The sequence below is a fragment of the Propithecus coquereli genome, unplaced genomic scaffold (assembly GCF_000956105.1).
Source record: "Propithecus coquereli isolate 6110/MARCELLA unplaced genomic scaffold, Pcoq_1.0 Scaffold88, whole genome shotgun sequence".
Classification (NCBI taxonomy): domain Eukaryota; kingdom Metazoa; phylum Chordata; class Mammalia; order Primates; family Indriidae; genus Propithecus; species Propithecus coquereli.
Genome location: NW_012155062.1, coordinates 4466005 through 4482305, shown reverse-complemented (window position 1 = coordinate 4482305; position 16301 = coordinate 4466005). Strand labels below are relative to the sequence as shown.

Here is a 16301-nt window from a genome sequence, read left to right as displayed (position 1 = left end):
TAGCATCTCATTTGATTTTTTTTCCTTTCATTTTCTTTCTCCATTGTCTGGAAAAAATCCTGTTTGCAATGGATCTCTTCATTGGTGAGATGAGGAAAAAGGGAAGAGTTAGTGATTTGCTCCAGGAAACAGAAGCCTGCCAGAGCCAGGTCTGGGCTCTTTCCACTTATTCTCTTAGCATATGAATTTGGAGAACTAATATTTTGAGTATGCAGATGAAGAACTCTCTTCTCGTGTTTTTATTGTTATTTTACCAGGGAAGAAACTAAGGTCAGAGACATTTAAAACCAAGCCAAAGCACAAACTCTCAAATTCCAGAGTATAGAACATTGTTTAACCTTTTAAACCAGTAGCAACGTTGGAAAAATGTTTCGTTTTGACGTGAGACAGAACTTGACCATTTGAATTTGTCTTTTTTTTTTTTTTTTGGAGATAATCTATTTTGTTTTTTTGTTTTTTTCAGAGGAGCTATAATTTTGAATAACCCATTTAGCTCAGTATTGGTGTTTTTCCCTTCTTGTCTTATTTCCATGTTTCTGTGAGGTCATCATATTATAATATGAACTTCAGCCATGTGAAGGAACTGAAATAGCTTCACAGCTATCTGACTTCAAGTTTGGCTCTTAAAGTCCTTATGGTTTCTACATGTATTCAAATACATGAAAGTAAATAATTTCCTTTTTTAGCTTCATGTACCTTTTCTTCCCCCTGTGTTTGGCTCCCACTATGTTATAAGAGAATGTGTGGTGATAATAAAACAAATGGAAAAAAAAAACCTTAGAATTTGACATAGGGTTGTATGGATAAAGCCTTCCGACTGTGTTTCCATAGTAACAATTCACTTGTAGCTATAATAGCAGTTCTTCAGTGCCTCCTACTTGCCAGCCACCATAATTATCCATACTTAATCCTCAAAACAAGGTAGGTGTTATTAGCCCCATCTTACAAACAAGAAAACCGGAGCTTAGAAAGATTAGGTAGTAACTGGACTAAGGTGGCATAGGAAGTGGCAGAGTTGTGATTCAAACACAGATCTGAGTAACTCCAAGGCTAACACCCATCACCAGATAGCGCCTTTCAGATTAGAAATATTCAGTAGCTTTTGTGGTGGCCAGCCTCCAAGATGGTTCCCAATCATTCCCCGCCCCCTTGGTATTCTCAGCCTTGAATTTTCCCTGTCCACATTGAATACACAGGGCTGACCTGTGTACCCAAAAGATAGTGCAGAAATGATGGTGTATGACTTCTGAGACTGGGTCATAAAAGACACTGTGGCTTTCACATTACTGTCTCAAAGAGTTGCTTGCTCTGGGAGAAGCCAGCTGCCATGTTGGAAGGACACTCAAGCAACCCTCTATTCAAATGGGGAGGAACTGGGGCCCTCCTGCAGACAACCAGCACTAACCCGCCAGGTGTGTGAGTGAGTCACCTTGGAAACACATCCTCTAGCCCCAGCCAAACCTTTGGAAGACTGCAGCCTTAGCTGGTGTTTGACTGCAACCTCATGAGAGTCCCTAAGCTAGAACTACCTAGCTAATTTGCTCCCAAATTCAGAATCTGCAGATACTGTGTGAGATAATAAATGCTTATTGTTTAAGAGGCTAAGATTTGGCATTATGTGCTGCAAAGCAATTGACAACTCATACAGCTTTTTGTCAGCCATTCTTACTCAGTTTGGAACGTGCTTCCTTGGTGATTTCATGCTGTCAATGACGGACTTGGAATTTGGGTTTGCCTTTGAATGTTGGGTAGCATGGAATCATGCGAGGGTCAGTGGGCAGAGCTTGGGTAGAGACAATGCCGCACAGCTACACGTGAGAAATGAATGTCTTTTGTTCCCAAAAGACAGCATGTTGCAAGAGTCACTGCTAACTTAGCTTCTACATCAACTGGATACAACCTCTGAAAAGAGAACAAATAGGATGATATTATTTCTGGAGAGTGTTTTGTTTTGTTTATAGCTTGGGACATGACTAAGCTTTGGAGTTTCATATTTACTCTTTGAGGAAGGTGTACCTGGTCTACCTCGTTTCCTCTGAAACGAGCCCCCCTCCCTCTCTCTGCCCCAGAGATCCAGCATCCTTTCAGCATCTAGAAATGTTTTTTCTCCTCCACAGAGAATAGCAGATGCTATTTCTTCAATGAGGGATTCTTCGTTTTCTTCTTCCTCTCTTCTAGTCACCCCTTTGCCTAATGTTCGGATCTCATCTCCTGCTTCATATTTCTTCTGGGACTGCTTTGCCCCCTGGCTCCATCTGCCTTCTGCTCTGTACCCCCAAATGCAAGACACTCAGAACCCTCCTTAACGGCTGTCTTCCTCTGACGGCAGGCAACATAACTTGTGTTTTTCACCTCTGGCTTTCTAGTGCCTTATTACACAATAAATACTTGCTGATTAAATATTGTTTGAGGGAACTGTTATTCCAGGCAGAAGGAAAACAAGAGCAGATGCATGAAGATATTAATATGAAAGTGTGTCATGGATTATTTATTAAATTAAATAAATAAATATAAGTAAAATTTAAGAAATTTTTTAATTTAATAAAGAAACATTGATGTTTTCTTAAAGTAAATGCTTATCTCTTTCACATGTAGTTTAATTCAATTTTACAGTGATTAAATTTGTTTTAAAACTTAAATTAATTCAATGTGAAATTAAGCTAAAATTAAATTTACATTTAAATTTATGGACATAGAAATTTCAGCCTATATTGCTCCCTGTAGCCTTTTTGTTGTGTAAGTTTTCCTTCTCTTTTCCCAGTTGCAAGGATGAAATATTTGGGACCACACAGAGTCAAACACCAATTCAGATCTCATACTAAATCCCGGGGGAGCAGGAAAAGGTCCTGGATCGCAAGCCAGAAGGTCTGAGGTGTCACTGACTTTGCCACTAGCTGTTCTCCCTGCACCGTGCAAGTTAATGACTTGTGTGCCCTCGGTGTTCTGCTGAGCTCCAGCCTTCCTGGGGTGAAGTCAGCAGCACCCCCAGCAAGGCTCAGCCTTTCTTGTTGACTCAGGGGAACTCTTCATGCATCCATCACCCACCCGACATTTGTTCACCGACGTAACATTTATTGTTGTCTACTTTGTGCCAGAACTGTGCTGAGTGATTGGTTAGAAACAAAAGGCAGCACAGTGAGGAAGAAAGGCAAACATAACAACAAGTAGAGTTTACTGTGTGATGAATGTTATGCTAGAAGTAACCAAAAAGCGTAATGTGAGCACAGAAAAAGGGAGATTGGTGCGAGGTAGGCTTTCTGAAGGTAGTGATACCTGGTCCAGTTTCGAAGGACAGCTCAGAATTTACTCTGCCAGAGTGTTGGAGGCAAAGAAGACAGTGCAAAGGCCCTGAATTAGTGTACGTGCGTGGAGTGTGGACTTCCTGGGGCATAGGAAAAGGCGAGAGATGAGACTTGGGGAAGCTGACCAGGATCCAGAGTGTTCTCCTTAGAGGCCAAATAACAGCTCTGGGAGAGCAATGAAGACACTCGTACTACTTCACCTTTCCTGCTTCCAGGTTTATTTCCCCTCCACGCTGGAGCATGTTTGGAGTGAGGCCTGTTCATGGCACATTATTTTGCCCCTATGGGGCTATCGGAAAGACTAAAATAAAAACTTTGGCAGCTGTTAGTTTTTTATATTAGGCAGTGTTTATTTTATTGCTCTAAGCATTTGAAATGTGCAGTTTATTTCGAGATCTAAGTGTTGCAACATGAGGATGAACAGGAAACATGCTCTGGGAAATTATAGTTTGGGGAGTTAGGCTAATAATTTAATTTTCAAAGTTCATGTGCATTGTTTGACTTCTATATTAGCCTGGGTCTCTGTCAGTCACCAACAGAAATTTTAACCCCTGGAAGTAGGAGCTGGGTCTTCAGCCATTTGTTTATTTAACAAAAATCTCTTCTCAAATTAGAGTTTCTTCTATGTGCTAGGTGTCAGGGGTAGAGAGGCAAGGATGTATTCATAGCCTCTAGGAGCTCTAGGTGGTAAGTAAATATGCCATTATTCCTCTGGGGATCTTCCTCATTGTCCTATAACACCACAGCTAGTTTGCTGTGTGCCAAGCACTTTATGTATGATCTAATTTAATACAATCCTCTGATTATTCCCATTTTTCATTCAAAGAAAGTAAGGCACAGATAGAATGCAGTTAGTAAGTGACAAAACCAGCTGTGCATCAGGGAGTCCTCCCTATACAAAGCATCCTCATATGGAGGTTACAGAAAACATTCCATAAATGTTCAATAAGGTTATCCATTATCCTGGTTCTTTTACTACTCCTTAAAGGCACAGAGGGTAAATAACTGTTGTCTTTTTACAGACAAGTTTAACTGAATCCCTTGGAATTACATCATGAGTCAGTGTAGAATTGGGAATCCCACGTAAGTCTCTTTGACCTTCTCTTTCAAACAGTACCAGATCCACTTCTGAAACCACTGTGCCCTCTGAGGCTTTAAAAATCACCTGGGTGAGATAAGGAAATGGAATTAAATGACCTGTGGAAATGGAGTTGATTTTTGGAAATAGCCCAAATAATTTGAAGGCAAGCCAGGTTAATAAATTGGTCCATGAAGTTGGATAATGCCATTTTGGTCATGTATCTGGCTATGCATTTACTATCTGAACTAATTTTTTTGGCTTAATTTTGCTATACAGTGACAATAGAAAACTTTTCTTTTTCTGTTACTTGCTTTTTTTCATCTAATCAATGTAGAAAATAACTTTAATCCATCTACCATAGTGAAAAGCCACTGTGATTTATAAGGTCATGCCTGTAAAAAGTTCCCATGAGTAAGCCACTGTGCAATTAGAAAAGATGATTATTATTACTGCTGGGCTATATATAAGCACTCATTCATCACTTATGTGCTTCTTGGCAGGGCTTCCCAATTTGCCCTCATATAGCTCCAGGCTAGATCTTCTACACAGTTACACAAGGAGGCAACTCCTAGAACCTTCAATGCAATTACATTTGCCTGGTTTCGTTTTTGTTAAACACAAAAGCTAAATGAATAATAAGCAAATAAAGATGAAGGCATATAAATAAACAGGATTGATATTTTTATCTGTTAAAAAATAAAAAGCTTTTAATGAAAGTGGGGACTTTATGTTGAATTCATCCAAAATAGATTTCCATGAGGTCTTAAAATTTTATTTAAAAAGTGACTCAAGAACAGAAACATAGACCAATGGATCGGAAGAGAGAACTCAGATATAAAACCATCCCCATATAGCCATCTGATCTTTGACAAAGCAGACAAAAACATACACTGGGGAAAAGAATCCCTATTCAATAAATGGTGCTGGCAAAATTGGATAGCCATATGTAGAAGACTGAAACAGGATCTGCACCTCTCACCATTCACAAAAATCAACTCATGGAGGATAACAGATGTAAAACTAAGGCATTAAACCATAAGAGTTCTAGTAGAAAATGTTGGAAAAACTCTTATAGACATTGGCCTAGGCAAAGAATTTGTGAAGAGGACCCCCAAAAGCAATCACAGCAACAACAAAAATAAATAAATGGGACCTGATCAAATTAAAAAGCTTCTGCACAGCTGAGGAAACAATCATTAAAGCAAATAGACAAACTACAGAACGGGAGAAAATGTTTTCATGCTATGTATCCAATAAAGGGCTGATAACTAGAACCTATAAAGAAGTCAAGCAAATCAGCAAGGAAAAAATCAAATAACCCCATTAAAAAGTGGGCAAAAGACATGAACAGAAACTTTTCAAAAGAAGACAGACTAATTGTCAAGAAACATATGAAAAAATGCTCAACGTCTCTAATCATCAGGGAAATGCAAATCAAAACCACAATGAGATATCACTTAACTCCAGTGAGAATGGCTTTTATCAAAAAGTCCCAAAACAACAAATATTGGCATGGATGTGGAGAGATAGGAACACTCATACACTGCTGGTGGGACTACAAACTATTAATAGTACATCCTCTATGGAAAGTCGTATGGAAATTTCTCAAAGAACTGAAAGTAGACTTACCATTTGATCCAGGAATCCCCCTACTGGGTATTTACCCAAAGGAAAAAAAGACATTCTATAGAGAGATACCTGCACTCAAATGTTTATAGTAGCACAATTCACAATTGCAAAGATGTGGAAACAACGCAAGTGCCCATCAGTCCATGAGTGGATTAACAAAATGTGGTATATGTATACCATGAAGTACTACTCAACCATAAAAAAAAAAATGGTGAACCTAATACCTCTTCTACTCACCTGGATGGAACTGGAGACCATTCTTCTAAGTGAAGTATCACAAGAATGGAAAAACAAACACCACAGGTACTCACCATTAAATTGAATCTAATCGATCAACACTTATGTACACGTAGGGAAATAACATTCATTGGAAATCAAGCAGCAACATGGATGGAATGGAGGCCATTATCTTAAATGAAACATTCAGACATAGGAAGACAAATGCTGCATGTTCTCACTGACAAGTGGGAGCTAAATAATGTGTACACATGGAAGCAGAGTGTGGAATGATGGACGATGGAGACTCGGTGGGGCTGGGGGTGGGAGGAGGTGGATGACGGGAAGTGCTGGGTGGGTACAATGTGCATTGCTCCAGTGATGGATGCGCCCAAGGCCCTGACTTCACCGCCATACAATACATTAATATCAATGTAGCAAAATTGCACTTGTACCCCATGAATATATACAAATTAAAAAAAGGAAAAAAATAAAAATATATTTACAATAGCAAAAGCGTAAAGTACCTAGCAATAAATCTAACAAATAATGTGTAAGATTTTTGTGTAGAATATTTTAAAACTTTATCAAAAGACATTAAAGACCTAAATAAATAGAGAAACATACCATGTTTATGAATGGGTATTTTTAACCCCACGAAAATGTCAAATTTCCTCAAATCGAGCAATAGATTCAATGCATGTTCAGTTAAAAAAAAGTTTTTACTCAATGACCTGATTCTAAAATTTAAATGGAAGGAAAAAAGGTCCAGAGTAGTCAAACACCTCTAACTATGTAAGGAGTCTTGTCATACCAGATTTTTTATTGTAAAGCAGTAGTAATGAAGACAGTGACATATGACAAAGCTGGCATTACAGTTTTGTGAGGAAAGGACAGACTATTCAATACATAATATGGGGCAATTTATTATCTATATAAAAAATTAGAATGTTGGCCTGATTCACACTAGGAATGGAAATAAATTCTAAACACATAAAGAACCCTAGTTTGAAAGGAAAACGTACTTTTAGAAGAAAATAGATAAGAACATTCATATGACCTCAGGGTAGGGAAGGTTTTCAAGCCACAGAAAGCACAAATCATTAAGAAAATAATTAATAAATTAATAATTTAAAAGAAGAATTCGGACATAGCAGAGCGTGTAAACTGCCAAGCCGTATGCTGGAATAAAACATTTGCAACACCTGTAACTAACAAAAGATCAGTGTCTGGAATATTTTATAAAAACTCTCTCAAAAGAAGAAAAAGATAGAGATCTCCCTCCCCCAAAGGGCTATAAAGTTATAAGCAGGCATTTTACAGAAGAAGAAACAAGAATGACCAATAAACATGTTGAAAATATGCTTCTCCTGATGGCTTAATGCATGTAAAACCCACATCGAGATGCCATTTCTCACCTTCCAGACTGGAAGAATTTAAAGCCAGACAATTCCAGTGTTGAGGCAGAGAATAACTGCTAGTGGTGGCGTAAATGGCTCAAAACTTTGAAACACAGCTTGACATTAACAGGGGAAGTTGATCACGTTCATAATCTATGTTGAGTGATTCCTCTCCTAGGTAGGTACCTTAAAAACACTCTTGCACAAGCGCCCCAGGGACACAGGCAGGAGGTAGCATTGCTTGAATGAGTACAACGCTGGAAATCACCCCTGGCTTATTCCAAACCCTCAATGGCTTCTCGTCATCTGCTGCTCTCTCTGATGTCATGGGTGCCGCTCACCCCAGGCTGCCCGAGACGCCAGCTCTTTCCCACCTCAGCTTACCATGCTCCTTCCCAGTCTTACCATGGTTGGCCCTTTTCATCCTCTCAGTCGCCTAAATGTCACTTCCTTGGAGAGTCCTTTACTTGCCACCCCATCTAAATTAGTTGTCCCTATCTTGGCTTCGATTTGTTTCCTTTAACGAATATTACGGGCCCAGCAACTCTGCTATCTGTGTTGTTTCCTCTAGCATATATTGATTTTTGAATTATGTATTTATGTATATGCATATGCGTTTGTCCATTTTTTTAGCCTATCTTCGACATTAGACTAATAACCTCCATGACAGCAGGGTCTAAGTCTGTCTCGCTCGTGATAGTATCCCCTGCGCCTGCCCCATAGCCTGGTATATAATAGTTACTCAATAAACCTTTGTCGAATTGAGTGATTGAGTAAAAACACTGCATAACTTATATCTGTGACTATTTGAAGTGGTTTGTTGATCTGTGAGTATATTTTATTAGCTCTAGTTCATGGAAAGGATAATGGGATACCAAAGCAAACACAAATTCTTAATAGTTATTTAGAAGGTAAAGGAAAGTGTTTACGTGGTCTTATTTTTGACCTCAAAAACTTAACCAACATATGCCTGAATGCTTCTACAAATTATTTTCAATGATTTTATACATAATACATTAAATAAATCCTTCAGTGCTCAAAGTATGAGCATTTGGAGATATGCCAAGTGTTTTTAGTGTGGTTCCAACACACTTTTTTAAAAAACCACTTATAGATGCTTATAGATACAGAGATACACTTATAGGTACAGAGATTCGATGTTGAATATTCAAATATGCAGGATACACAGGTCTGGGCTCTTTTTGAAAGAGGCTTGAACTTAGAATGATGCAGGTTTTTATTTTATTTTTATTTATTTATAATTATGAAATTATATTTATTCACATTATACTTTATGTATTTTGTATTTGTTTTAATATTTGTTTGCTGATACATTTTAATTTAATTTTACTTTTCCTGGTTAGAGCTTGAGGTTCAGAGAAGAGTTTGCATGACAGTATACTTAAGAGATGAATGAGCAGACAAAGCAATTCAAGAGACACTTGAAGTTCAGGAAAATATAAAAATAATGCAAGAGTTTACATTTTAAATCACGGGATTGTACTCTTGCTCACACAACCACTAATGCAAATAAGATAGACTCATTTTAATGATGCATAGGAAAAATTAAGCTAACTTGAAAACAGATGTATTAAGCAACAATTTACATAAATTCAGTCTCTTGGTCTCTAAAATTTCTTTTCAAAATTATTTAATTTGTTTTCATAACCTGACATTCTAATATGTGAATGCCATTAAGTAAAACAGAATTTCTTTGTTTTCTGTGTAATTTCTGAAAGCCATAATTTAAAGCACTTTTTTGGGTAAATGATTTAAAATGATTTTTAAAATAAATGATCATGTTTAACCCTTGGCTTTCTGAATATGGTGCTATCAAAAAGTAAAGTTTGCACATGCAGGTTATTCTTTTGCCTTCACCTGAAAAGTCTACCTGAATGTTACATTAAAGTTTACACACAAGTTGAATGAAAAACTTTTTGTTTCCATTTCCACTTATATTTAATTTCTACATTTTATAAGTTGCTAGAGAATTATTATGAGACAGAATGAATAAAGAGTTAATAAATAAAATTTCATTAAAAGCATGTAGTTATCAGAGTTACGCTGATGTGGATATTAATGTTCCAAAGCTGCCATAAATCGCTATGCGGTGAATACTTGAACCAGAGCACAGCTAGTACTATTTTAATATTTAATTTAGAAAGGCAAAAAGAAGGCAATTATCTTAATATTGTAATAATTACTACTTTAATAACAACCCAGGTAATTTTGATACCAAAGTATGTTTTTGGTTCAACTATTTGGCTTCACTCTCTATGAACCTGAGAGTAAGTCAAGAGTTGAGGAACTACACAATGGCCACTTATCCAGTACTAAAAAAGTACTAAAAAGGCACTAAAATTATTTTCCTTTAATAGTGATGATAGTTTTATTGGCTCAGAAGATTATATTTCCTGTTATTTACCCACTTCCAACCCCCAGCTAAGTTGCTCCTCCCTTGGCAGATTGCCACCTCAGGAAATGAGTAAGGAGCTCTCTGAGGGTCACGGGTTGGGCAGCCACGGTCGCCAGGCGACAGACAGGATGGCCAGGCCCAGGCTGTACCCACCTGAGAAACGCCCAGCTGGGGCTGTCCGTGGAGCTGTGGGGGGCCTCCACACTGGCCTTCCTTGGGCTGCCTGGACTCGCAAACCGGAGCACCGTGTCACTGGAAGACGGCCTCTTCTTCACCATTGTGCGCTTGTCGATTGCTGAGTCCAAGAATAAGCTCAAAGAGTCATTTCCGAATCTCCCAAGTAATATAAAAATCTCCACGTTTCAGCTTTGCTCAATTCTCACATTGCAGGAAACTTTCTTCACATGACTCCTAATCTAGCTGAGGCTTTTTTTTTTTTAAAGCCAGTTAATGAGTAACGTATCAGCATGACACAGGGTGGTTTTCATCCTACCCATATTTGCTCCAAAGGAGAAATAAACATGTTTGGGAGATTCAGCTTTTAGTTTACTAATATGAACACCACTAGATCTGGGAATTCATGCAGGAAACTCTATGGAAAAGTGGACACTGAAACAAAACAGAACAATGAGGTGGAGAGACTGGCAGCAAACACCCAAGCCTGAGCAACAGGGCGAGGAACGTGGATGTGCTCTATGCCTCTAAGCGTGCAGGAAGCCACCAGCTGGCTTCATGTGTTGCGGCCAGTGTTTGGAAGATGCACAAGAGGTTTAAGGCTGCACTCCCTGGTCCTTGGGACTTGGAGGGTCCTGGAGTTTTTATGGAAGTGATATTACGAAGTCAAGGGAGTCTCGACATTCAGGTCGTGTGTTTTGCTGGTTACAGAAGGCTGTGACCTGCGCCAAACGACAGCAACAGACACAGACAGACCTTAGGTGGCGAGAGCTCGAGCTCCATCCCTGTTGCTGGCGCTGCAGCGATCCTAGCCACGCTCGTCTTGAGACCTGCCGGGCCTGTCTCACAGATCACAATGAAATTGCCTGGGAGAATATGCTATGGAGATTTGCAGTTTTGCTGTGTATTATTATTATTATCTAGATACACATTTTACTTAAAAAGCAGGAAGTTCAGAAAATGAGTTTCTTTGTGTGACAAATGATCACGCACGGGGAAAACATCAGTGTCCCTCCACCAGCGTTGCAGCGGCAGTACAGGATTCGTGCCACGGCAACTGCGCTCTCTCTCCTTCTCCTTGTGATCAGTACGTGGCGTTGGAGAATGGCTGCTTTAAGAGAGGTGCACAGATTTGCATTGTGGAAGAGAGCAAGGTTTTCTGGGAAGTCAAACCAAACCTTTAGCCTTGGCCTCGTTAGCATTTTGCCCTAACCAACCGATGACCGGCAGGGACAGGTCTGTACTGCTCTATGGGCAGTACTGACGCTAAGCACACTTTTGAAATTAGAACTTTGAAAGAGTGTCTTTCAGTGGGATTTTTCTGCTGCCTAATAGGGTGACCAACTTATCCTGGTGTGCCTAGGATTTTCCTGATTTTAGCATGAATGCCCTGAACCCTGGGGAAACCCTTAGAGCTGGGCAAACTGTGCCGGGGGCCACCCTAATGCTGACTGCCTCATGCTACAATTCTGACGATGCACTGCCCCCAGCTTCCGTCCTTCTCCTTCTCTGACAGAGCATAATCTGTGTTTCTCTTTCCCTCCTATTTCTACGCTGCAATCGTGTTGGAAATCATGTTGGAAAGACATTAAATAAGCTAAGTTATACTAATGTGTTAAATTAAACCAATCACCATACCCCATATAATAGCACAACCTGCTGGTAGTTTCTGCTCCTTGTAAAAAAAAAGTCTGATGAGCACAGATATTAATAACCAATGAAATATAGTATGTTTCTCTCTCTCATGCAGGTTTGGATTTTAACTGGGGCAATGCTTAACTTTGAACAAAATGTCTCTGAAGGAGGAAATTCCAGTGTTAGCAGCCAGTCTTCAGGCATATTTTTTCATAAGTAAGCTTTCCTAGTACTCACTCAATCAACAAGTATGTATTTATTAGCAAAGTTCTATGCTAGCTGTAGTGAGGGATACCAAAAATTTTAAGAAATGGGTCCTTACTTCAACGATGTAGCTGGGAAGAGACGACGTGTGTAACTGAAAAGCTAACTAAACACTTAAGAGGTAGGGGTAGAATGGCAGTAAGTCGGGCCAGTATTTCTTGAGTCTCTGTACTAGCTAATATCTATCAAATCTATTTATCATCTCAACTATATAACTTCATACATAACATCTCATTTAATCCTTGCCCAAATTACATTTTTATAAATAAACTATATCTTAAAAAGGTTAAGCAACTTGGCCATAATCCAGTAGTAAGAATGTGGTCATGCTGGAATTCATTCATTCAGTCATTCAACAAATATTTATCAAGTATTTACATATAAATGGAAGCAAGACCATTTGAGACTAGGCTCAGTGAGGAAAGTGTAATGGAAAAGGTGGGGTTTGAGCTGAGTTTCGATGAGGGGACATTGGAAAGGCAGAAAGGGAAGGGAACAGTACAGTGCTCATGAGCACGTAAACGGGCGTGGGTCAGGCGTGTGTGCGGGAGTGGAGAGTTTTTGCTGGTGACGTAGAAGAGTAGGTTTGAGCATGTATATGGAGGCTGAATTATGAAGGATCCAGTGAGTATGGATGCCAGTGTGGGTAGTTCAAACTTCATCCTGTAGGTGATGGAAATAAAATGATGAAAGGTTACTTGATGGCCGTGTGAACGATGCTTTGGGAGCAGAAGGCGAGGAGTTGGACCCAGTACCGCAGGCATCTGGGTGACATGGTTATTTCATCTAGGCAGCGACTGACCAGCCTATGGGAAGTACTCTGAAGTAGTTAAAGCAGTATTGACTGAACTCTTGTGTAAGATGCTGAGTTAATTCCTTATCATAAGAAATTGTGTCAAAGATGAGATTTGCTGGAAGTCTAGAGCACAGGTCACAAACTCAAATGCCTTCAGGGGCCAGAAAGGTAAATAAAACCCTGAGGTGGGGATAGAAATCAGCAGTGTGGAAGAAAACTGGAATGCTTGTGCCCTCCCTAGGGTCATTCGAGTTTGCAACACAGCAGATGCCGGTGGGAGGAGGCAATTTACACCTGTCTGAGGGCTGGAGTCACCCGGGCTTGCCCTGTGAGTTTCCCTTCTTGATGTGAACTGCCTTTGATAAATTTGACAAAATTACCGAGTAGTTATGTTGACCTTTATGTTCAGGGAATAAGGTTTTGGTGGCATACGGAAGAAAATGTGAATTCTGCCTGCTTTAACTTTAGGGCTAATGGCAGTTGGCCGCTGCACAGTAGCGAGGTCTTACCCTGCCTGGCCTCTTTGCCCGGATGCGCCCCCCGCCTGTGCCACAGCTTTCATCTGTAGTGCGAAAATTAAAACCAAGACCAGGTGATCGAAGACAAACAAATGGAGCAGGACGTTCATGTAAACATAGCTATAAAAGGAGCATGCGCGCTGGCCAAAATGAATAATACATGATAGGAACTGGAATACAACTAAAATAAAGGTAGCAGAGACCCTTTCGAATCCTTTCATGGAAATTGAGATAAACAAATAAAACCAAACAAGACAAAAACTGACAGCTAGCAGGCAGTTTTAAGTCAGACGAGCAATGATTCAAATACCTCACTGTTATGACACGCTGTATTAAATCACACTGTTGCACTTACAAGGTGAGTTTGTAAAAGCAGGGGTGACACAGAAAAGAGCAAGGAGCCGGGGCTCTCCCACCTGGTAAGTCAGTTAACATCTCTGGACTTTACTTTTGTCTTCTACCAGTTCAAGAAATTTTAGGCTGGATGTGGCCTGCTAACATGTTCTGTTTGGCCTTTAGTAAGTTTTGTAAGTAGAACTTTATAAACAGAAATTTCTTATACATTTCACGGAAAACATGGTTATCTGGGCTTGCTTGACAATCTGGGGGAGGGTATGCAGCCCTGGCTGGTATTAAGTGCCAGTGCGCCCTGTGGCGCGGCCGGACCCGCAGGCTGCCCCAGTCTCCAGCCCTCCCCGCTGTCGCTCTCGGCCTGCTTTGCTTCACCCGTTCTCGTCACCTGCACTGGAGGTTGAAATCCTTGGCCGAGAGGGTGTTGGAAGTCTTCTCAAGCTCAAGTTTGCCTTGCTTAAATCCTACCAATTGAAGTTTGAACCATAAGAATTTTTTATTCAATGAAACAAGGTCCATAGTTCAAAGAATTTAGTCTTGTGTAACGATGCTAATCTTCGGTTATTATATTCATCAGTCTGAAGTCCACACATAAGAAACAAATATGCCCACTGGTGCTATGCTAGATAGGAGGTGGAGAATTCATGCCTGTACATCCCCCGTCTTCCTTCTCCTCCTCCTTTTTCTTCTAGAGGGGTGGGATTTGGATATTAAGGTGAAAGACCAAACCAAAACACCAAATAAACAGAGCTTCAAAACTGAGCTTTCCAGAGGCATGGAATATACATTTTCATTTATAAATAAACTAGATTTCCCCTACAAATAAGCAAAGTTAGGAATATTTGTGCCTTAAGATTTATTTGGTGGATTATGCTGTGGTCAGGCTAGTATTAATAAAGTTAACTGTGTACTCTAAGCACATACTACTGTCATTTGGTAAAGAAGCCTTGGTCTGGTGAAGTCACCTGGAGTTTCAGACTTCACCATGGAATCACCATATATGGAAAACTGCTGTGTTGGGTGTAAAGTGAATATACCCATGTTCCTGGGGTAGGCTGTGTGATTTTATGGTTTAGAGTGTGGGCTTGGGGGTTAGGTTGCCTGGGTTGAAAGGGAGACTATATTATTTCCTCGCAGTTACTTTAGAAAGGCACTTAACCTCTCCAAACCTTTGTGAAAATGGGAATAACAACAGTATCTGCCTCAAAAGGGTGTTGTGAAGACTTGATATATAGTACATGTAAAGTTCAAGTATGAAGCCTGTAAGTATTCAGAAAATGCTATTGATGGTGATGAAGATTATGATTTTGCAGCTAGTCATATTTTTACTAATGTTGAGTGGAATCTTAATATAATATAATTGAAAGGTATGACTTGCTTTTCTCAACGGTGTCAGCTGTGTGTCTGCATGTGGTTTGTGGAAGACCTAATCCCAGAGGGAGAGTGAGTGTTAAGAATCTGGGCCCATGGAATGTGGACATTGGTGACAATGGCCCAGCTAAGCAGTCTGGAATATTCCAGTCTAATTCTTGGACTATCTAGTCCATATCTAAAATCCCTTCCTCTCTCCTCAAACTCCTTCATTCTGTGGATTCTATGATAAAAAGGAGAGGAGGCTAATCCCTTTCCCAAAGTCATGAACCCTTCTCTGAGAGGATGCAGAGAGAAGATATATGTTACCCTTGACAGAAAACTATTACAATCTGCAGCAAGTCATGACTTCAGGGAGAATTTTACCCCTAGAAAGATTAGAAAATTGGTCTTGCAGGTCCAGTAAACACGACAAGATCAGATAAGGCAAACTTTCTTTTTGTGTACTTGGTCTTTGTGATATGGGGGTAAGCAATATGAAAACCCAAGTTCCTATTCGAGTCCTGGCTCTAACTTGGGCAAGTCTTTTAACTGCTTTTAATTATATTTGTGTAAATTTATAAATTGAGTTGACGTAGTTGATTTTAAACATCCTGTTTGTAAAAATTTCTGTTGATTTATTGACGTATCCTAGTCCCCACAGATAATCACAATTAACATTTTATCCTCATCAAAATTATGTTTTATACTCTAAAGGATTGTTAAAATCATTTGATAATTCTGAAAGTATATCCAGTATTTACTAAAATATGTTTTCATTGTTTTCAAGAGGCCTCACCATTCAAAGTGAGGCACAAACAGACACATCTTTTCTGTTCCCTCCCAGCAGCGGGAGCATCAGAGGCCGGAGTAGTTCACATAGAATGAAAGATATGTTTGGAGAATTCCAAGAAACAGATTTGAGAAAGATTTGTGCGGGAGTAAACATACCACTGGCCAAGATGTTTTTGAGATTAGTCTAGAAACTAGATGATAGATGATGAGATTTTAGAGCCAATAGGGACCTTAGAATTCATCTACTTAAGATAATTCATGTTATGGATACATCATTTGTGATAATTCATGTTATGGATACATCATTTGTGTCTAGAAAGGACAGATGACCTATGCAAAGTCACACGAATAATTAGTGGCAGAGCTAGGGCTGC

At 39.6% G+C, this 16301-nt stretch overlaps 1 protein-coding gene across 4 annotated transcripts in view; it reads right to left on the bottom strand.

Annotated features, from left to right (window-relative positions):
* The window catches only part of GRAMD3 (GRAM domain containing 3), a 102436-nt gene extending 91989 nt beyond the window's left edge, over positions 1-10447 (bottom strand). For all 4 annotated transcript variants that reach the window (XM_012664315.1, XM_012664313.1, XM_012664317.1 and 1 more), the window contains exon 1: positions 10198-10447. In XM_012664315.1, the coding sequence (XP_012519769.1) occupies positions 10198-10322 (125 nt within the window). In that variant the 5' untranslated portion in view covers positions 10323-10447. The remainder of the gene's footprint in view (positions 1-10197) is intronic.
* Between the last annotated feature and the right edge of the window lie 5854 nt (positions 10448-16301).